This window comes from Rhipicephalus sanguineus, chromosome 4 (genome assembly GCF_013339695.2).
Source record: "Rhipicephalus sanguineus isolate Rsan-2018 chromosome 4, BIME_Rsan_1.4, whole genome shotgun sequence".
In the NCBI taxonomy this organism is placed as follows: domain Eukaryota; kingdom Metazoa; phylum Arthropoda; class Arachnida; order Ixodida; family Ixodidae; genus Rhipicephalus; species Rhipicephalus sanguineus.
In genome coordinates, this window is record NC_051179.1 from 50313760 (window position 1) to 50337749 (window position 23990).

At 45.0% G+C, this 23990-nt stretch overlaps 1 protein-coding gene across 2 annotated transcripts in view; it reads left to right on the forward strand.

Annotated features, from left to right (window-relative positions):
* The window catches only part of LOC119389949 (merlin), a 52137-nt gene that overhangs the window by 19151 nt on the left and 8996 nt on the right, over window positions 1-23990 (forward strand). Inside the window, exons 11-15 of one of the 2 annotated variants that reach the window (XM_037657409.2) lie at window positions 709-840; window positions 1901-1986; window positions 3139-3241; window positions 4581-4765; window positions 7977-8136. In XM_037657409.2, the coding sequence (XP_037513337.1) occupies window positions 709-840; window positions 1901-1986; window positions 3139-3241; window positions 4581-4765; window positions 7977-8136 (666 nt within the window). Of the gene's footprint in view, window positions 1-708; window positions 841-1900; window positions 1987-3138; window positions 3251-4580; window positions 4766-7976; window positions 8137-23990 lie in introns of both variants that reach the window. The other variant, XM_037657408.2, reaches the window with a different exon arrangement.

A 23990-nucleotide genomic window follows, 5' to 3' on the forward strand; every position in this document is an offset into this window, starting at 1 on the left:
GCAGCTCCAGCTCATGCATCATGCAGGGCTGGCGATGTAGCTGCAGCGCTAGGCATTCCTCTTCACTAAAGAGGCAATAAACTCCGATACTGAGGTCAAGCGGTGATTACTACCCCTTGAAGATTCATAAAGTGCAAGCTTCGCTGCAGTGGAGTTTCCACCAGCTACTCAGTCAGCTGCAGAAATGAACATCAATTATAAGTGTTGAATCTCTGTAAATTTGTGGTGATAATCAAGGCGTCACGAATGCCGTAAATTTCGTTATTGTATCTTTAACTACATTGTCCAGCATTCTTTAGCTTCATAGTAGGGCGAAGGGCTTCCTCTGCACCTTTCTTTCTTTTGTATGTGTGTGTTGGTGGCAGGCTTTCACTTATGCATGACTGCATAAGCAACCTTCATTAAAGATAACGTGCTCCATTTTTTTCACTTACCTCTTTCCTATCTCTCACCTTTAATACATATCTCTTTAAAATGTCATGTTGCCTGCTTTCTCTTGAACTGATCCTGCTTTTCCTTTCCTCCGACACCACTCCTCGTTCCTTTCTTACTGCGTAGCACCCACCAGGTCTTATCAGTTTAGGTGAGTCTAACGTTGACTCTACATCGGTTTCAGCCATTCCAGATGTTATTCTATCTCAACCACTGTGCCTGTGCTCTTCGTGTTTGCATTTTCGTAAACACTGCCCCACGTTTTTCAAACGGCAGAGGCGGTCGGAGGAAACTGCCGAACTTCTGGCTGAGAAGTCCCGGGTGGCGGAAGAGGAGGCCATGCTGCTCACACAGAAGGCAGCAGAGGCGGAAGCTGAGATTCAGCGGATCAAGATCAGTGCCATCAAGGTAGGCCCAGCTTTGGCTGAATGTAGAGGCCATTATTACTAGTAGTAGCGTCTAGCAGTTGACACGGCATAGACCAGTCTCTGAAGCACTTATCGGCAGTGCTTATAATGCGAGGAAACATAATGCCTGCCCCAGTTTTCCTCAGTTTTTTTGTGTGCGTGCATCATGGAAGCTCAAGACGATTGACACTCCTGATAAAGATGTCATTGTGCTTAGCGAGTTAGTAGCTAGTTTTTAGCAGGCAGCAGCTTTACAGACACCCTGTGTTGCTGGTCATCAGAAAAATATATGCACAATTCGCAGGACAAAATAAGCATAAAAGTTGCAGATGAGGCAAATGTGCACATACAGGTGATGAAAAATGAGACGAGTTCTTGAGGTTGGGGTTTGCTCAGGTATTCATAAATATGGTGAAATGAGGAAGGTCCTAAGTTTGTCGTAAGGTATTAGCAAATTTGACATCCCAGGAAGTCATCAGCTTAAAATTTGAAATTTACCCAAGCTTGACATAACGTTGTTGAATTGCGGAACTCATCTTAATGCGAAAGACTAACATTATCTGACTGGGGTGGCCAGCCGTGTAGGTTGAAGAAGTCGTACCTATTGTAGATGCAGATCACGTGTGATTTGAAGACATGCGAAGAGTGTGAGCTCTAAAGTTTGTGGCTCTGTGAAAGTTTATTCAAAACCTCTATTCTTTACACTTGGATGTCTTATTTTTGGTTTTAAGAACTTTGAAGGGTTCCTGCCTACTATTGTTTTGTTTTTTTTACCATAGACAGTACTCTCTTTTTTTTGTTTTCTTTTTTGTCATATAATGTGCGTGCATATTTACCACAGTGTATGCACATTTGTTGATTCAACATTTTTCATATAGCACATTTCGCACAGCTGATTATGTATCAGTGCAGCGCAGTGCAGCAGACATTGTCATTACTTCTGTATTTAGTACTTTACACCAAAGACAACGCCTAAGAAAGCACCGATGACGAAACCGTGCAAAAGCTCAAAACACTCTTTGTCTTCTTTGACTGACGGAATGCTGGCTGACACCTTGCAGACCGAAGAGGAGAAGATAATGATGGAGCGGAAGGCACGGGAAGCAGAACAGTTGGTAGCCCGCATGGTGGAGGAGTCTGCGAGGAGGTAAGGTTTTGTTCATCAGAGCCGCACGTCGTGATGTGGCTTTTGGAGGTCTGCATCTGCTTAGCCTCCCAAGACTTAGAGCAAATTTAGGATCACAGTGAATGCGTAGCTTTCGTAATGCTACAACATTGCTATATTGTTGTAGTTCGCCTTTTCGGTTGTGTGAGCGTCATTGAATGCATTTCTGTCATTGAAGATGAAAGCTGTAGCAAGTGGGTTTCTCTGCATGACAGTGAATCCTTTCCGCTAATGAAACGGAACATAAGGAGATAATGGCACGCTCTTGACCATGATCCGTAATATATTGTGCAGGTAGCAGTTAGCTTAATGAGTGAGGTTTTGCCGTCAGGGCCCCTATGTTAATAAAACATAGGGGCCCTGACATACTTCCGGCCTGTCGGCACCCCTAACACGGGCAATCACGGCCTTTGAGATCAGCGCACGCCATTCACCAATGCCGTCACTGGTGGTGCAGTTGTATACACCCTAGTGCCACCTAGTCTTATATGTCACACGTGCTTCTAAACTACACAAACTGTCTGAATTCACCGAAATATGACCAAATACTTACATTTGAATTAACGCTTCATGCCATAGGACAGTATCAGACGGCGCGTCCGAATTAATGGGGGCCGAATTAACAAGGTTTTTCTGCACAACCTTCCCACAGCACACATCATATAGTGAACTCAGATTAGAGGAGACGTGAGATTCTAGGAGACGAGAGCTCTCACCAGACGGGAGACATCTGGTGAGAGCTGGATTCCAGGAAACAACCAAAGGGACACGAGACAGTCGAGCATTTTCACACTTGATAGAGTTTCCGCTGATCACTGAGCCAAGTTGAACGCCTTTAGCTGCAAGCAAAACTGGGGAAACTTGCTACACTCAAACCTCGTTATAACAAAGCCACATCTGCCCCGAAAATAACTTTGTTATATCCGAAAATTCGTTATAAACGATTATTTTTAACACTGTAGCATATGACAAGCCTATTTTTCATTTACTTCGTTATAAACGGTAATTCGTTATATCCGTGTTCGTTATATCGAGGTTTGAGTGTATGTAAATACTAATTGAAACTGATGTTAATGGGTTCGATCCAGTTTCTGGGAGCAGCATGCATACATTCATTGTGCTGTTCACTTGCAGAGCCGAGGAGGCTCATCAGCTGAAGGATGAGCTCTTCCAGGCCCGCCTGGCAGAGAAGCAAGCCAAAGAGAAACTTCTGGGAATCTTCAGGAGCCCCTATGAAGTACGGACGGTACGTGCATTGTAATGGGTGGGAGTTGGCTGGCTTACAGATCTGACAAAGCCTTTGCATAGTTTGTTTATTCTCATATCAATCTAGCTTTTATGCATTTTTATAAGTTAGACCTGCCTATAACGAACCTCCATACAACGAATTCCTCGATATTACGAAGCTTTCCTATTCCCTGCCATTACTCCATAGAAGCACGTGTATTTGCGACTTCTACGTAACAAAGTGGCAGCAGGAGACGCCCTTGATATAACGAATTTTCGCCGCCAATAACCTAGAGATGTTGCCTTGAATTTTGTCATTTTGGCATGAGCAGGAGCCGCATGCATCTTCTGCGGTTGCCCCGCTGACGAGAGCGCGAAGCGGTGGCGTCGCTCATGGCACGCTCGAAGCCCCGCCGACTGTGTGGTGGAGTGAGCGCTCGTTTGTGTGTGCGGGTGTGCAAAAGCAGCCCCTGACGATATGCAGCTTTTGTGATTTTTTTTTAATGCGGACAACTGTGTCATCATACCAAAGAGATGTCAGATTAGGCGCTGGGGGTATCTCCGCGGCCATGTCCTACGAACGTTCGGTATTGCCGTCCCTCACAAACAAGCAATAAAGCAAAATAATGCAGTTTTTTGCCGCTAAATAAATGTTTTGGGTGAGGTCAGCCTTCATTTCCCTTTGTGTTCAATTTGTGCATTTCTTTGCCGAATTTCATGCTGAAACTGGATATAATGAAAACGTGTTTATAACGATCTTTTTCGGGAATTTGTCAATTTCGTTATATCTAGGTTTAACTGTATAGTAGGTGTGCTGAAGAAATGAAAGGAACTTGAAACACAAAAGTAACGCTAACCTAGATTGCAGCATTGTATTTCTGTGGGCTGGTTGCTGCATGACTTATAGAAAAGAAAAAAAATAAACTACTCATTCATTTAATAGCGTAGCTTAACTGATATTTAAGCCCTCTTGTGGACATCTTTTGTGTTTGCAATAGAGTTGCCTTAAGAGGAACAAGCACTAGAAATAATTTTGTCTCATGGGAAACTAAACTTGGTGTGTCCTAAAAACTGTGCAGAAGAACGCCATGCTGTCAGCTTATCGTAGAACTCTGCTTACCAGGGCTCACTTATAAAGCCTCTCTTTCTTTCAACAACCGACTAATAACTGAGCGGCCTGCCCCCCCATCTTTCATACTAATTTTTATTGCTAGTGTTTGCCCTTGGGTTTCGGTTCTGGCTGCTCGTTCTTCTTTTATTTTTAAATTTCTTTATAGTAGATCTGCGCTTGTTCCTGTGTTGTGAAAGTTGTCCATTGTCTGTCTTTTTCAACTCCGTTTGCGGTGAAGACTTACGAGAACTCGGTTGTGGTGCCCGACGTGCCAACAGTAGCGACGAGCAACCTGCCCGCCAGTCTTGACCATAGCAGCTTTAACCTGGACAGTTCCACGCTGCATTCGCCGGTCAGCATCAGCTGCGACTTCACCACCGACGCTGACATGGCCCAGCTCTCCATGGAAATTGAAAAAGAACGGTGAGACATTTCATCCCTTGTGGCTTTTATTCTCTCTGTAATCCAGACCTTAAATTACCGGCAATGTGCCCATCAGTGATTTAGCGTAGATACATTGCATGCCCGCAGCAGTACAGGACTTGCACAGTGCATATCTGAGGTTTTCACTTGGAGTGCGAATGAAACGTTCCAGTCAAACACCTACACGCTTTTTTTAGCAGTGTGAAGAGTGGCAACATTATTGCGGGAGGCTCCGCATGTGCAGTGTAGACAGGGTGTCCCAACTATCACTCAGCACAATTTAAAAAAAAAAAGGAACGGCGTTACACAAAGCAAACTTAGTACATATTGTTCCCAGTACAATGGAGTAGCCGCTACTAACTTTTTTTAATTAGGCGTCATTAATTAGTCATAATTATACTTGTAACTCGACGAGTACTCACCTAATTATCAAAATGTCAGTGAGACATATGTAGGCATTTTGAAATGACATCTAATTGCGCTATTTTCAACAACATACTAATTGCGTGCTGATTTTTTGGGGTTGATAAAGTCCACAAAATGTGAAAAATAACACGTGATGACGCTCCCACCCGCAAAGGAAAGCGCCGCCCTGAAATAAGCTTACTGCAAGCAATCACTTTGCCTGTTTCTGTTGCCAGAGACAGTGTTCTGCACTTTGGCAACAGTACACGACGCGCACCAACAACATGCGTCACAATTTTGCAGGAATTCGTTCCACTCAATTGTACGCCACATTCACTATCCGTATCTCACAGCCGACAGTTGGGAGTGGCAGATAGGGTGATTCACATTTTTTTTTATACTGCATTTTTTTCTTGATACTGGCTACCTCACAGTGAACTTGTTCGAGGGCGCTACTTCCTGATGCGCACTTCAGTCTAGTCACTTGTCATTTTTCAGATTTTGCGGGCTTTCTTTATCAAACCAAAAAAATGTGCACGCAATTAGTACCTTCTTGAAAATAGCGCAGTTAATGAAAATGCCTACATATGCCTCAGTGACATATTGATAATTAGGTGAGTAGTTGTCAAGTTGCAATTATAATTATGACTAATTAATTAAACCTCATTAACGAGAAAGTTTGTTGTGGCTACTCTGGTCACTGGGAACAATATGCACTAGGTTTGCTGCATGATAGCTGGGACACTGTATGTATATGCAGTTGCATGCAACCATCTACAAAAGACCGTATGGCCTGAAAGAGCAAAGGCACAAAGGAGAGTTCAGTTGACAAGCTTTCCACCAAGAGGTTGTGTAGGTGCTCATGGACTGAAACGTGACACTGCAACATTTAGTCTAACAGCTGGTATGGGCTCAAGATAACCGCATCGTTGCTATAAATCTGGTTACGAAAGGTAATCTTGGCTCTGATGTAATTGTTTAAGCCAAAATCACACCGACACGACATGGACTGAAGACAGTGGAAACGAAGGCAGTATGTGCATTACCTAGCCCTAAATTGTCGCATTTCAGTCAATGAGCACTGTGCACTCATTGCAGACGGAGAGACACACCTGTGTATCATTGAGATATGGATACCCATGTGCAGCCATAGCTTACAAGCTATGCTTGTGCAAAAAGGAGCTGGCCTTTATACGGCCATGTTTATTTTTTTTTTCTGCTTAATTTAGGTTCAAATTTATGAGTGTTACTTGTACACCATAGAATATCTCATAATTTCTACTGGTAACCCCCTTCTGAAAGTCCTACCGCCTGTGGTTATCGTACACATGTACAGCTGTGCATGCCCAGCGGCAAGAGTTTACAAACCATGGGATTTGCAAAAATGTTGAACCCCTACTTAGCCTGGGAACATAGCCTTTGATTAAAGAACTTCAGCCTGTTACGTTTTCATTAAATGAGAAGTGCTGTGCTTTCGCAGAGTAGAAATTTACATTTGCTGTGGAAATTAGGTCTTTTTAAATGTTGTCACCAGGTGTAGAAGTGGTTGTGTAAATCATGCTCTCAAGTTACTGGTCGTAACGGCAGTTCTACTTTCCTGCAGTTTTCCATTTGTATTGAGTGCTACTTAGCGCGGCGGCTGCATGCTGGATGAATAACGTTTAGTCTCGCTGTTCGTGTCACATAACATACATCTGTTGATGCCATAGTGTTTGTGCAGTACTTCCTGTCCATGCACGCAATAAATTATATACTATTACCAAATGTTCTTTTACAGAAAGCATGCTTGCCAAGAAATTACTAATACAGTAGAACCTCGCTGTTACGTTCCTCACTGCTGCGTTTTCCCGGCTGTTACGTCGTTTTCCGCCGGTCCCGGCATAGCTCCCATAGAATACAATGTATTGGGAACCACGCTGTTACGTCGTAACTGTCGGACCGTTCCCGTATGATACGTCGCGAAGTGCGCTCGGAGACGACCGAGTGACTACCAAAGAGAGCGGCCATGGTGCATTTTCACGCAGCTTGGCCTCGTTTGACTGTAATATTAGCCGCATGAGAGGTGCAAGCAACAGAATCTTTCAACTGATGCAAACAAAAGCATGACCTTCGAGATTCAAATTGCAAAGGTGGCGTCTATGACATAACTGCTCGCGAAAGCAAGGCCTTCGAGATTGGCATTTACTATTAACAAAAGCATAGCCTTTGAGATTTGTATTGCACAAACATGGCGTGTATGACGTAATTGCTTGCGAAAGCAAGGCCTTTGAGATTGGCATTCACTTCTGCCATCGCGTTGGCGTAGACTCATCATCATCGTTATTTGTCGGAGAACGGGAGGAGTTCGAGCTGGTTGGAGCTCGCATGGTCGTGCGTGCGGTTCGCGGTCGGACTCGCCGCGCCGGTCGTGATTGCGTGTGCTTAGTTCTTTCATACCTACAGCTGTTGGTGTTAAAAAAATCACATACGTTGATTACATTTCTGTGGATGAGGCCGTCCTAAGCTCCGCGTTTCTATTCATCGACTAGATCGCGGCTGAGCGCGCCGATTTTCGTGCTGCTTGTAAGAATTGAAATAAAATTCTGTACCACTAAATATTTTGCCGTTTTTCCTGTTTTTCGGCTCTTACGTTTCCCGTCTCTTACGTTTATTTCCTACGGTCCCTTCAAAAACGTATCAGCGGGGTTCTACTGTATTGTGACCATTTTGTACGCTTTTGAAAGTTTTGCTCGCATGTAACGGGACGTATACCCCAAGGGTTTCTCCTTGACATTGACCTCATGGTGGCTTTTCCTGTTGTATGCAGCGTGGAGTATCTGGAGAAGAGCAAGCATTTGGCCGAGCATCTGCAGGAGCTCAAGTCAGAGATCGAGGTGCTCAAGGTGGAGAACAAGCTCACCTCCATGGACCTCATTTACGAGGACAACGTGCTGCGAGGCGAGAACAAGTACTCTACTCTTAGGAAGGTGAGTGCTGCGTGACGTCCTTGGTCCTGCGGCTTGGTCAGAGCCTAAATCCTACAGTGGGACACATTCCCTCTTAGAAGAGGAATCTTGAGTACCATGGAACCTCGTTATAGCTAACACTGATATACAGTGGAACCTCGATTTTACGTCCCCCGGTTTTCCGACGACCCGCATTTTACGACGAATCAGTTCGGTCCCGGCGAAACCCCCATAGAAATAATGTATTTAAAACCTTGGTTATACGACGCAATTTTACGCCGATCCCGCATCTTACGACGGCTTTTTGATTCCGTCAGAGAGAAAACACCACCTTTACTCGAATCAGACGTCGACAGAAATATTCCCGAGTGCAAAATAAGAACTTAAGTTCCCCTAGGTTGTCGATTAGAAAAGTAGAGAGTGAGACAGTATGCCTTCTTAGAATGGAAAATTTATTCTCCAGGCAGTTCATGCGCTTCTGTGATCCAGTTTCCCTGACTTTTAAGATCGCTTCAGGATACGCCTCGATCGCGTGCATATCCAGAGTCGTTACCTAGACAAGCTCTATCTAGTACACGGAGAAACTCCAACTGGCCATAAAGAACATCTTTGAGATGCAGGTATTTTCACGTTTTCGGTCCGTGGAAACTTTTCCTGGTCGACATCCAGCTGATCTCCTGCCTTTGTTTGCAGCACTCGCAGTCACAGGCCTTGAGCACGCAAAAGGACGCAACACAGCTATTTTCACAGTGCAAAATAACTTTCGCTTGACATGGACGTTCATGATAACAGCGGGACATCACGCAAGGGACTTCACAAGGGAACAAATATGATGCGCACAGCTCAGTCGCGCTTGAAAGTATCCTACGCAAACTCGTGCTCCGTCGCCGTTATGTGATGGCGATGACACTGTGTCTGACACTTCTGATGGGAGGCTGTTGCTGATGCGGTTTCGGTTTCGTTTTCACGTGCAGGCACTTCTCAGGCTCGATTTATCGGGAGAAAGATGCGCGTTGGATTCGATATTTTAAAGTTAAGAATAACGACTCGCGCACACCTCATTTAACAAAGTAATGCCGCCATTAGCTGCCATTTTCAAAAATAATTTAATCTACCATCCTTGGAGAACCTCAGGGTCGTGTCATGGGCTATTGAGGCGGTCTGTTCGTCTTTTTGGGCAAAGCTGTCTGCCACTGCCAATATTTTTAGTTTTTCGATTATACGACGGTTTTGCGTGGTCCCCTCAAAGTCATAAAATCGGAGTTCAACTGTAGTGAATTGTCGGTTATAGTGAACGAAATAGAACTTTGGTTGGTCACGCTTCATTTCATTTACAGTTCTTTTTTTATATATACAGTCGATCCCGGATATATCGAACTTGAAGGGGATCGCGAAATAGTTCAATGTACAGTCAAACCTCATTAATACGTACCCGCTTCAAACGTACTAACGGTTAAAACGTAGTTGCGACGAATCCCCGACCGAGTCCCATAGAGCCCAATGCATTCGCTGACCGCTTAAGCCGTAGTGGTTCACCCTATGCCTACCGGTTAGTGCGCACCCTGCGTACCGCGATAACTTTTTGTGCCATAAAATTTTACTGCGGCGCTCAACTTCCTGAAGCCAGAATGTGCCGCCAAAGGTCTCCCGCCTTTTTGAGAAATGCGCAGATCAGTCGATCCCCAATTCCGACTCCCGCGCGATTGCGGCGACGCCTTTGCGGGTAAGCATCAGGAAAGAATGAAGGCGAGGTGGCGGCCACCGACGAACGCGCCGACATGACTTATCGCCGACAGCCTTATCACAATAAGTATCTTCAGCTATCTGCTCGGGCACGCATGCGGCGCAGCGCTACTTTTTAAGCCTCCTGCAGGCTTTTATTAGGCGACAACGTGAACGCGCTGGGCCGCCGACTGCTGCCGCTTCGTTGTGCAAAGCCGTCTTCAAGGCTGAAGTTGAATTCATGGCACAAGTGTCGGGCAGGGACGAAGAACTTCAGCCATGTACCAACTAGCCCGAGAGCAAACGCTACTAAGCCGTCATCAGGCGGGCACCGCTTTGTAGAAGCGAAAGCAGATCGCTGTTGCGTAGTTAGCGTTGCGGGTCGCGGGCGCCGAGAAACCTCGCTGCATTGAAGCTAGGACACTAAACACACGTGTACAATACAGCAAGCGTAGCGCGGTTGTAACCATACTGCACGCTTTTATTAGGCGACCACCCAACGCGCCTCCGTCCGCTGCCAGGACCGCTTGAGCATTGCGGAGTGCGCATCGCTTGTATGAAGCTCATCATCGCTGCGTTAACCGAACAAGCTACTCGCCGCATCTGTGCACGATCTGGAGCGAAGTGGGTACGAACAACATTCCCACGATAAATTCGTGCATGCGGCACAGCAAGCGGCCCGGTAGTGACAGCGTGAGCCGTGTAGGCGACGCGCTGCACGCAACAGCCGGGAGACGATCGGCTCCACGTGGCCGTACCGCGTTTCACTGGAACTGTGTCAGTTTTCGTTTAGTAGCAGATCGTGGTTAGGCGCACACACATATACCGCGGAAATCAGACACTGTCCGTTCTGTCGCTATGTCGGTCACTGCGTTGACCGCGTATCCCGGACCCTGCAATAGTTTCGAAATGCTCTTCGGCGTTGCCACTACGCGCTATCGGGCGGTCCAGGATCTTTTCTCCACTTTAGCAAAAAGAAAGGAAAAAATTTGCGGTGGGTACTTTAGGCAATATTTGCTATGGCACTCTATTTATTTGCTGGCGGCGATGGCGTACGCTAGGAGATGAAAATTTGTACTTGGTGTTTAATGCGTACTACCGTTTAGTGCGTAGTTATGCCGCGTTCCCGGCAGGTACGTATTAACGAGGTTTCACTGTATCGATAATTTGAAATATAAAATATGCGTATTTAAGGCTTATATTAATGCATTGTAGGTCTCGAAACAGTTTTCGGAATTTGTAACAAGCGCTAACATGATGATTCGCTCACAACTAGTATGCTAAATAACAAAGTGGCAACTTTTTCTTTTGCAAGTTACTGCACTTTATTCCTCACGAAAATAGTGCGTAAACTTGTCTTCTTTCTTGCGCACTGTCAAGTTCATCAAGTCATCCTAAATATCGTTGAAGCTTTCCAAATAAGAAAATTCCGCACATTCGGCCTCAAAACGCCGATGCAAGCTCTGGAGCGCTGTAAAAGGTTGTTTAGCGGCGGCATTGGCATCTTCATAACTGCACGGGTCCACTTCCGCGGCACCGGCAACGTCGGCCTTGACCTCGGCGTCGATGAAGTCGCTTGCTGTACTCCTGTCCAAGAGCGCGCCTGGAAATGCTAAGTCGCAAAATTCACTGAGGCACCGTACACCGTTGTCAGCGGTCATGACGCACCCAAAGTCGCCACCTGCCACCAAAGCCCGCAAGGAAACAGTTCATGACGGTGCTTTGCTTGACGTAGTTCCAAGCATCACTCATCATTTTATCGCTACGAGCGGGTCAATGTTTAGTGCGTCTCTCAAATGAGGATTTGTCAGGAACGAAGAGAGAAGTACACGAGTCCTCAAGCCGCAAGAGACAACGCTGTGTTGCTGCCCACAAACAACGAAGGAAAAGTCCCCACCACCATCGACATCTTGGCGATGGCGATAGCGATAGCACTTGTGACTTTGTAGCAAGCAGCCGCTGCTTTGGCGCGAAAAACAGGAAAAAAGCGTAGCCTCCGAGATGTGCGTTTTATAACCGAAAACGCCAAAAATACGTCACGACGTTGCGGATCTCGAAGACCATGCTTTTCAGGCTCGCACGCCATCGTGCGCGAACAAACGGGGAAGGGAATGCGAACATTGCGACGAGGCTGCCGAGTATCTCCGCATTCATCTCATTATGGTGCCTTCGGCAATCGGCTCGTTTGAAAAACACTATGCCCACGCGTTAAAACCTACAGATTGCGCATCTAAGTGCACTCGCAAGCACTGTGCAACCAACCAGATAGACGTCATGCAATGACACCGCCTTTTTGTTACCTGCGCGCGAAGAGTCATCGGAACTTGACACAACGCGGCCGAAAATGACCAACATTTGTTAGGAAAAATGCACTCCCTGAAGTTCGGCGCAGCGCAGCGTTCGATATATCGGATGTTCCGCTGTGTGGAAGTTTGATATACGTGTGCACCAGCCCTATACTTTTGCATAGGAAATTCAAGGGGATTTTTCAACTGTTCGATATAGCCATTAATTCGATATATCCGAGTTCGATATATCTGGGATCGGCTGTATAACGAAACCAAAAACGCGAGAGCCGCATCAATATCGGCATATTTGGTTCGTGCAAGGCTCAAAACTCTAAAGGTAGCATAAAAAGCAAAATAAATATTGAAAGACAATTCAGAACTTCTTTTTAATCATTTGAAAAAGTTGCGATAATATTGGTCATCTAGTGCCAAAAAAAGTGCATTTGACTGGTTGGGCCACCACATAAACCAAAGTTTGAAGTGCCATGAGGAGACAGGTAAGGATTACCTCGTCTATAAAGCTGTGAGCCAAGAATAATTAGTTTTTGTACCTAGGATTTCTTGCGAACCAGATTGCCGATTTGTTAGCACCAACTTTTATTTATACTGTGAAAACGAATATCGGATACAATTAACTAATATGTGGTCTCGATGCTTCTTCGTTATAATGACGTTTGACTGTATTAGATGTCAGTGTTCATCACTGTAGCTGGAATGGCACGCAGAGGAGGAACGCTACTGAGGTGAAGCAGTTTCCAACACTATAGTTACATTGTATGGAGGAGTGGCGAAACCTTTACAACATTGCCTGACACCTCACTATGGCTGTTGTAACCACTGTCAGTAAGTGCATGCAGGCAGTGCTGGTGTTTAAATGCTCCAATTTGCGTTGGTCTACAATGATTGCATTACCCGTGAAGCTCCGAGAGCATGACCACCAACTTTTGTGCACAGAGGAGCATGAACGAAGAGGTTGCTGCAAATGCAGCAGCTGCACTCGTGCAAACGATAGTTTCATAATGGTACACTAGAGGGAAATTTGGCGCTAGTGTCTATGGGAGCTGCAACACATGGCGCTTCAGCCGGCATGGGAATGATGGATTTGCCTGAACTTCTTTTTCTTTTTTTTTTTCCGGTTCTATGTAACCTTTAGCCGCTTTGTCGCAAAAGTTCAGCAGCTCCACTTTACCACCTTGACCTTTTTAGGCTGACCAATTCATTCAAATCAGGTCACGAGGCTTATAATGAGCCATTCCTTATCTGTAACAAAGGCCAATACACAACAGTAAACAAAGCCACTGCCACTAGGGCACTGGAAGCTGCAAGCAGGAAGACTCGCAAATCGATGTCTACCCATCATTCCCATGGTTTTTGTAAATATTGTAGAAAACTCTTATGATGCAAACCATGATTAGTCAAACTGCTATAAGAACATTGTACTTGCAGTAGTGACACTTCATAATATTGGCCATATCAATAAGATGAGGTTCCTATGGGTCAACAGTAAAAATAGCCTCGCAGGTTTTTAAAACAGTCCTAAGCATACTGAAGAGTATCAGCCAAAGAAGAGAAGCTTTCAGGGAGGCTGTAATCTCCAGGTCACATACAAAAGGTTGTTTAGGTTTTGGTCTCGCTAATTTCTGGACGGTGAGATTCATCGTGACTGCCGCATACAGTGGAACCTCGTTAATGCGTACCTGCCGGGAACGCCGCGTAACTACGCACTAAACGGTAGTACGCATTAACCACCAAGTAAGGATTTGCATCTCCTCGCGTATGCCATCGCCGCCAGCAAAGAAATAAATACAGTGCCACAGCAAATATTGGCTAAAGTACCCATTGCAAAGCCTTTTCTATCTTTTTGCCAAGTGGAGAAAAGATTCTGGTACTCTCGCACGACCGTCCGATAGTGCCGATAGCGCGCGGTGGCGACGCCAAGCAGCATTTCGGAACTATTACAGGGTCCGGTATACGCAGTGACCAACATAGTGACAGAGCGGACAGTGTCCGCTTTCCGCGATATATGTGCGTGCGTCTGTACCGCGATCTGTTCATAAACGAAAACTGACGCAGTTCCAGTGAAACGCGGTACGGCTGCGTGGAGCCGATCGTCTCCTGGCTAGTTGCGTGCAGCGCATCGCCTCGGCTCACGCCGTCACTGCCGGGCCGCATGCTGTGCCGCACGCGCGCATTTGTCGTGGGAGTGTTCTTCGTACCCACTTCGCTCCAGACCGTGCACAGATGCGGCGAGTAGCTTGTTCGGTTAACGCGGCAATGACGAACTTCCTGCAAGCGATGCGCACTCCGCGACGCTGTAGCGGTCCTGGCAGCGAACGGCAGCGCGTTTGGGTGGTCGCCCAATAAAAGCGTGCAGTATGGTTACAACAGCGCTACGCTTGCTGTACCGTACGCGTGCGTTTAACGTGATAGCGTCAATGCAAAGAGGTTTCTCGTCGCCCGCGACCAGCAACGCTCAACTCCGCTACAGCGAGCTGCTTTCTTTTCTACAAAGCGGCGCGCGCTTGAACACGGCCCCGCGCAACGAGGCGGCTGCGATCGGCGGCCCAGCGCGTTCAGGTTGTCGCCTATTAAAAGCGTGCAGTAGGCTTAAAGTGGTGCTGCGCCGCACGCGTGCCCGAGCAGATATCTGAAGATACTTATTGTGATAAGGTTGTCGGCGATAAGTCATGCTGGCGCGTTCGTCGGTGGCCGCCGCCTCACCTTCGTTCTTTCCCGCTTACCCGCAAAGGCATCGCCGCAATCGCGCGGAAGTCGGAATCAGTGATCGACCGATCTAAGCACTTTTCGAAAAGACGGAATACCTTTGGCGGCACATTGTGGCGTCGGGAAGTTCAGCGGCGCAGTAAAATTTTATGGCACAAAACGTTATCGCGGTACGCAGGGTACGCACTAACCGGTAGGCGTAGGGCGAAGTACTACGGCTTAAGCGGTCAGCGAATGCATTGGGCTCTATGAGACTCGGCCGGGGATTCGTCGCAACTACGTTTTAACCGTTAGTACGCTTAAAGCGGGTACGTATTAACGAGGTTTGACTGTACCATGCAAGTACTGCTGTCGGTGTGCAAGGGTCTGTTGAGTTTCCCTGCTGGCACTACTCGCTAATTGAATGCGGTAAGGTAGTGCCATCTGTCTTCTTCAAATGTGCGTGTTGACGACTGCGCAATGCATGTACATGACACAACCTTTCGGTAGGGCCTGGTGTAAAACACTTTTGAGTTGAAAAATATACCTCTTTCCGTGTGAATATTTGAGGGCCTTTGTATTCTCAGTAAACGGCCGTTTCAATTTGCAGCTATTTCTAGCACCACTATCACGTGTGCACTGTGGCTCTGTAGCTTTGGCTGAATAGCCACAGAAAGTTGTTTTTGAGTACAGTAAAAGCTCATTTATTTGGATTTCACAGGACCCGAGAAAAAAGTGACCGAATTAAATGAATGTAAAATTATCGAAAGTACAGTCGCCGACCGATAAATCGGACACCGATAATTTGGACATGCTCGGTAATTCGGACATGCTCGGTAATTCGGACATGCTCGGTAATTCGGACAGTCGCGCGGCACCGCTGATGATCCCATAGAAGTAATGTGTAAGGACGGCCGATATTTTGGACAGCTGCCAGATCTACATTCGATAATCCGGACCCTGTCCGAGACTGTCGCGCACGCCAAATTGCCAGCTATTACCTCCTCCGGCACCCATGCCATACAAAGTATGGCCTTAGAGATCAAAACGAAAGCGAATTGATTATCTGTGAGGCTTTATTTCGATCGCTACGTTATGCCTCAGAGATTTGTTATTGAAAATGCCGATCTTGGAGGCACTGGTCAACTGTGGGAAAGCGTATCGACATCGCGAACATCCTACATTCCGGTTCCTGTATCCCCATGCTGCGGTAAAGCGTTTCGCTAAGGCAGTGACTACGGTGACGGGGCCCGTCAGCGCAGTACTATCGTAAGAGTGAGGGGGCCCGTCAGCGTAGTGATAACGTAAAAGTGAGGGGACCCGTCAGCGCAGTAAAATCGTAAAAATGAGGGGGCTCGTCACCGTAGTGTAATGCAGTGACGGGCCTTGTCTCGAGCCCTCGCTGTTCTTTCGTCATCGTACAGTGATCAGATCACACTGGCTGAGATACAGGCGGACTTGGTTGCACATAAGCAGAAGTGCGTGCACCAACGCATTGACAACTTTTTTCGGCCACCAGGACACTGAAGTGTCAATAAAAGTATTTTTTTTCTGACGCATTCGTTTTTTCGGATATTTGATAATTCGGACATATTTACGTTCCCCGTGGAGTCCAAATTATCGGTCGTCGACTGTATCAAGAACATCCGGCAGATCCCACGCGCTGTGGGAATCGATGTAATGCGAAGCAGCCAGCAAAGAGCTGCATACATTGCTTTGTTTGTTTTTGAGCCAAATGAAATCATTCATGCCATGGCATCTAGTTCACCATATATCACATATTTGCCATGCACGCGTGCATGCACAATGTGGTGTATACCATGCTAATGAAACCTATATTCTGGTATATACACTGCATGACCGGTCATTTATGTTCATCACGCACTCTTGTCATGCCATACCAATTTTGGTATATATCCAGTTATCTAAACGGTCGGAAGCGCACCATAACAGTGTCATGTAAATCATACCGTACATGACATTCATAACATAATTCGCATGTTAGGACCTGTCATTTATGTTCGTCATACAGTCACATCGCACAATACCAATTTTGGAGTATATCAAACGCGCGAAATGGCCACGAGTCCACCATGACCATGGCATGTAATTCATGCCATACATGGCATGCATGTCATGGTTTTCATGTTACCACCTGTCACTTATGTTTGTCATACATTCGCGTCACGCAATACCAATTTTGGTGTATATCAAGCCAGTGAAACGGCCACGAATGCACCATGAGCGTGGCATGTAAATCATGACATGCATGTCATGGTTTTCATGTTAACGCCTGTTATTCATGTTCTTCATGCAGTCACATCGCGCAATACCAACTTTGGTGTATATCAAACTAGCGAAACGGCCGCGAGTGCGTCATGAGCATGGCATGTAAATCATGTCGTGCATGACACTCGTGTCATGATTTTCATGTTACCACGTGTCAGTTATGTTCGTCATATCGAAATGTCTTGTCATACCAGTTTTCGTATATATCCATTCATTTAAACGGCCGAGAGCGGCCCGAGATTATGTCATGGTAATCATGCCGCACATGACATGCGTGTCATGATTTGCACGTTAGGACCTGTCATTAAGTTCGCCATGAACTCTTGTCACGTCATACCAGTTTTGGTATATATGAAGTTAACGGAATGGCCGCAAGAGCCCCAAGGCCGTGGAATGTAAATCATGCTGTTCATGACATGCATGTCATGATTTTCATGCTATGACTGTCATTTATGTTCGTAATATGGTCATTTTATTCCATACCAACTTTGGTATACATCCGATTAACGAAACGGCCAGGAGAGCACAAAGTCATAGGCGGCTAGATAGATAGATAGATACGCTCAAAGTCACAGAAGTTCGCTAAGAAATGCTTCGCATTGAAAACAATAACGAAATGTCTATTGGATAAATACATTTTTATTTGCTACGAAACGAACTAAAAACGAAAGATGTTTGCCTCAGTCGCCAAGCCTTGGTCACCAACAACGTGATTATGAATGGCAACCATGCCTACCTAAGGCCTGTGGCCAACACTGTGTCACACATGGTGGTAAACAACAATAGGCATGAAGCATTCCGGCTTTCCGATCGTTACTGTACAGTTCGCGCTGATGACGATGCGGACTGCACTGCCTCGTTTCGGTTTTCCCCGAACACTGTTTTTGCTCTTCTGTGTTGGCCCTTTGCGGCGCTTCGCGCTTGGCACGGACATCCGAACTAACCGTGTTGCAGCCATACACGATTGAATTAACGAGAGTTTGATGCCATTAAGCAGTGCATATGTTTGCCTCGACCACATTACACATCCAAATTGTCGAATTTCCTAAATAAACGAGGGCTGAATTAATGAGATTTTACTATAGTGGAAATCTGCGCGATTGTATAATGTCCGTGTATTCAAGATGCACAGTTGCACCCCACTCATGTGGGGCCTGAAGTGTCAGTTTAATACAGCTAGCCATGTCATCCAGGCTTTTTTTTTTTTTTTTTGCTATGTTGTTGTCTTTCAGAAAAGAAAAACATCATAAGGCAGGTCATTGATCATAAGGCAGGCCGTGGGGCCTTCCGTTATCACACCTGCTAGGACCGCTTTATCCTAAAAACAATTGAAGGTTCAATGGTCTCGATTACTGTGCTTTGCTGTGCTGGCTTATCAGCTCTACCCGACAGGTAACAACGTAGCAAAGGTTTAAAAAAAACGACAAAACATCAGCTTTTGAAAACAGCATGCAGTGCATAGAGTGCACTCGCAGATTTATAAGTGTTGCGCTGATTCCCAGACAGGCCTGAAATGTTATTTTATTGTGAGCAGAAAAAAAACAATGTTTGTGTGTCAGGATATTGGTCCACTTTAGCTATTGCATAGTTGGGGCTAATGAAATTTTCTTTTATATTGTTTACATTGTGCTTGTACTATCTCTGCATTGCACAGCATTTTTAAAGTAACCATGACTCACTCATAACAAATACTTTAGATGCTGCCTTTCCCATCAGCTGCCTTATTGGCTCATGCACTTGTCTTATCTTAGGACCCAAGTTTTGTGTGTGTTTTCTTAGATGTTTCTTTATAAGATGCTATAAAATTATATTATATGAGCATATTATCAGTGATATCACTTTTCTTATTTGTTTATATCACATATAATTTTGTAGGTGCGCCGCAGCATAACCCTTGATATCATGGGCATCAGCAGGATTTTGTCTTGAGGGGTTTGGTGCAAACCCGTGTTGCATCTTAGCTGGGTGGGGGGTGGGGGAGTGCTGGTGTAGCTTGGGTGGAGGGCAAGTGCCCTTTTTGCACCCCCTGCCAACGCCAATGCTTGATATATATATGTACATACTGGGTGTCACAGTTAGCTTGGACCAAGATATCTTTAAAAAACACCATGCACTTTAGGAAATTCGTACCTGCCGTATATTAGTGGTAGTCGTATGTACTTAAAACCTGTATTTCTTTCATTACTAAGCATTAATTAATTAGTTAACTTTAACTGGCCAACTTTTACATTTTTGATTGAATCTGTAGAATATTAACTTTATGTTGTAGGCTCTTAAATAACCTCAGAATTAAGGATTTATTTTGTTCTGAAAGCTTCTTGGTTGTTTTTTCCAACAAGAAACCAAAGCGCGTGCAAATATGAGATAGACGCGTGCTCGCGCACTCCTACTGCAACGCTTCCAAGCATTGTTTGATTGATTCACAGTTGCGTTTATTCATTGCCGCATTGTTCAGGGCTTCACGCTCTTTGATGGACGCATTGGTGGCGTATTTACATGCCGGAGCCACGGAGCGGAGCAGCCGTGGAAACGTCATGGTATCTCGTACGAGCACGTGACGAGAAGCTCATACCGTGTTTTGACGTCAGTGTACAGTAGGAACAGCAACTTGGTTTTAAAACATGTTATTCAATTTTCAGGGTGCACTCACGCTTACCAGTACATTTTCTTTGCTCTTGATAGCTTGGCCTTTCACTTGACACAAAAATACAACTGAAAATTTTCATGTCAGGACCCCCTTGAAAGGAAAATACTGCCTCTAATACGATTCATTGGTTTCATATTTGAATTCTGCACCTATGTTCGTCTCTTGTTAAAGGAGCCCCAACACTTTTTCAAGTAGCCATGAAATGGCTTTGCTAAAGGAGCTTATTTCCTCATGAATCGACCACCGAAAAAATTTTTAGAATCCGCCCAATACGAGCGGGGTTACAAAGATTTGTCTCGCGCTGTAATTGCTTTCTCTCTTCTCTCATCCTGACGAAAGCGCTGGAAGCTAAGCAGGGAGGGATGGCACGGGGGAAGAAGGTACGTCACTCGCACCTCATGACCTTGAGCACTATTTCTTCTTTTTTCTTTTTCTTCGAACGTGCAGTGTACTTTCAGTGTGATCGCGCGTGCCCGCGGTGGCAATCCTGCAGCAGTTGCAGTAACTACCAAATGCACCATGATCAAATCAGCCAATGGCATGGAACTTGTGTCATTGATGCAGTGATTTTGAGTCAATAGCATCATTTGTCGAGAGAAGAGGAAGCGATTTTTAGCTGACTTTGAGAATTTATTGTAAATCCCAGGCCACCTGCCGCGCTATAATGTTTCACTCGCGTGTTCCTCGGGAGCCTTGACCACCGAACGGCAGCGTTTTCTGACCATGCTAAAAAATATTGCGGGGCCCCTTTAAACAGGACTGCTGTTAAAAGGCACACATATTCCTGCTCCCTTCAGGTTTTGTTTAACGCGAGTCTACTGTAGTAACATCGTATTGAAGCACAACTCATCCCTGCTTGGATGTTGGGTCTGTAAGCGAAGTACGGCACCTGAGTACTGAGATGTATTTCAACTGACACGGCATGGCATGAAGGCAGTGTGCTTCCTTTAATCAATCATACAGACCAGGTTGGTTTTCTTTTTTTTTATGCTTGGATGCAGCGTTGAGCTGTAACGTACCATCCATCTGTTCCACTTCTCGCAGTGGAATTCTCGTGCGTTGTCAGTTTTTTAACATTTACTTTTTGTCTTATTCGTGTTGCTGGGAGACTGAAAGAGCCTTGACAGGTCATAGCAGTGCTTTGTATCAGCATTGTTTTTAATTTTGCTTCCTGTTGTCAGGGAAGCTTTTCCAGCAGCTTTTAGACTAAGCCTTGGCTTTTGGAGCTTGAATGCCCTTGATGCATCCGTGCGCATGAACCTAGTTAGCCCGAAACCTTGACCAGTTCTCATTTGTTCTGATTTCTTTTTTAACCATTGCAGGCACTTGTTAGTTTGCAGGTTAATAAAGAAACGAGTGCTGAGCTTGTGTAGCTGTTGTCACTGTTCCTTGTAAATGTTTTTCATTGACTATCCTTTCGTTACTGCATAGGCTTAAGCTTTTGGAAGAATATTACGCTAGAGCAGCATTAGAGAGATCCGCTTATACAGACATTAAGTAGTATGTTATGGTGATTATCGTGCGTAAGCCTTACTTGCTTCGAAGATGTTAACCTTTGGGTGCCCGTAACTTGAGCCACTTTTCGTATTGCGTATCTGGATTGCATTGCTGCGCTTGCCATGCCATGTCTGTAGTTTTTATTTTTCTGCCGTGAATGAAGGGGGATTTGGCGTGTGTGTTATACACGCAAGCTTATACTTGGTATAACTATATTGCACGCCAAAATGTGTGAAAAATTTAAGTGTGGGTTGAGGCAATTTTGGTCTGCAGATTGACTCGCAGAGGTTAGGGGGTTAGGTTAGCTTAGGTTAGGATATTGGAGGAAATAATAAGGAATAAATAGCTAAAACATTGGCACTTTATGTACCGTCTTCTGGCTTTGCGAACCTTTACTTTGTTTTAATTCGGTCTGAGGTCAACTTTGCCATGGAAACTTCCACTTCGAGCCGAGGTCAGCCTAAATTGGCTGCAACGACGTTGTCATTGCCAGGGAACTGTGCAACGCTCCAGCTGTGACCTGAATTACTTTTGCTAGGCATTTACGACAGCTGTTGTCTCCCACATCTCAATGTTGCATGCAAGGTAATTATGTTTCACAGTTCTCAGTGCTGTTTCTGTCCACTTAGTGAGCTTGTGACAGTGTGTGTGGGATTGATTGATGACTCTTACCCTCTTTTATCTTCTCTTGCGAGAAAAATTGTCTTTTTTGTTGGTGCAATACATGAATCACAGGCGCAGTATTAATGTATGTTGACTAACGTGAAAGAGCAGTCTAGTATGCGACGTTATTTGCATATGCAAGAAACTTGAATAGACCTGGCACCGGTAGAACACACTCGGTCACAAGCGTTATATTTTCACATTCTTGCATCTAGATCTACATCAGTTCCTGTAAGGGTTATAGTTTGGAATGCGTCAACTACTGTGTTTGTCAGTGGGATTCAGCAACACTTAAGGAAATGAATTACTAATAATAACGAGTGTGCTCATACCCGAAAACATGAATTGAACATTCAATTCTTTGTCAAGTATATAAGGAATAACAACACTTGCTGGAGTTTTGAAGAATACAGTTTGATAAATGTCAGAACTGTTCTTTTATTATCCTTCTGCAGGTTAACTATGGTTCTTGTACAAGGGCAGCAGTTTCTTTAACAAACTGTCAGGGCACATAACTACTGCTTAGTGATTGCCAGTTATATGAATTGCCAGCTTTTAGGTGTGTAACCTACTACGTAAAGAATTTGTTCCAACTTGTCTAGTTTCTAATCGTGAATGGTATTATAGATATACGTATCACTGAATACAAGCTTCATTTCCTATATATTAAAGAGGCAAGCGCTTTATATTCTATATTGCATCAGAAATGGGAATTTAAATACGCGATATTTGATTTGAAAGTTTCGCTGCCATCAGCCATACTGACAACTGAAAATTGTTAATTTAAAAAATGACAGTGAAGGTAACCATAATAAATGTGATTTTGCAGCATGGAACTGCTCACTTTTAAGCAGAGCATGCACTTTTTACCTAATCTCTGTATCAGTGAAGCATTCAGCATCTGCTTTAGAGTGCTGGCTTCAAGATAGGTATTTCACTGAAAAGTAGTTAAAAAAAAAGCCAGGCAAGAAATCTGGGTAACTGTGACAGTGGTTGGCGCTAGCAGGGCTGCGTTGTGTGTGGAAAGATTACTGTGTTCTCAGCTGTCGCAGGTGTGTTCACTTTTGCCCCGGCCCACGAGGAGATGTAGCGAAAGTAGCTCGCTGATGTAGATCGATGCGACATGTGGTTGCACTCTCCGCACACAGGACATGCAGCACTTGTATGCTCTGAACGGAGCCTTTTACTGATCTTCTTTTCTGTTTACCTCTATTTTCATTCTTTTTGTTTTCTCTCTCTCTCACTAACCCAACGCAGTGGGTTCGAGCACCTTAATCGAGAGTAGGCAATGGTTTTTTTCTTTTATGCTGACATCGCAGCTGCTATTTCATGCCGTTGGCATGTTCCACAATGCCCTATTGCTAGTAAAGTATTAAGGCAGACTTATTCGTGTTTCAGTGTAGCCGAGCGACAAGCTTGCTGAGAAGTCGTGGGATCTATATGCTTCGTTTTATATTTGTTTATATAGTTTGCCACAGGCAATTCATTTTCAATCCAGACCACCCATAAAATTCAAGTAACGAAGGTGTCTCCGACTTTTCATCCATATCCATTATCGTTCATTGCTCTGCAAGTGGCTTAGGGCTACATAATTTTCAAACACTTTGTATGTTTTCTGAAGAAAAAATTGGAGCGCAAAACGACACAAAGACAGGTACTACCATTTTCTTTTTCCACAAGTCGTGAACCACCTAGCCCAAGAAAACGTTCTGCTGATTCATATGTTTCTCCACAATATACAACTTTAGCCTAGAGAATATCAGTTTCTCTGCTGAAAGAGCCAAGTTAGAATTATTGAAATGAAAAGTTGCAAAAATGCAAAAACAAGGAGTGTATATTTATAATAGTAGGGATTGATGGTTCAACCTATGCACCAGATTAGGTTCACGACCTCTACGTTCTGTCAAAGTGGATGGTACAATGTCTCTTAGGGGCCGGGAATCATCAGAGGTATCCTTTATTTTACACAAGGGGCCCTCGATTGAAGGAAGTTACCACGCTGCAGCGGCAGCCTCCAGGCGCAGTCCTCCAGAAATTGTACTTCCATGTTGCGGATATTGTCGAAA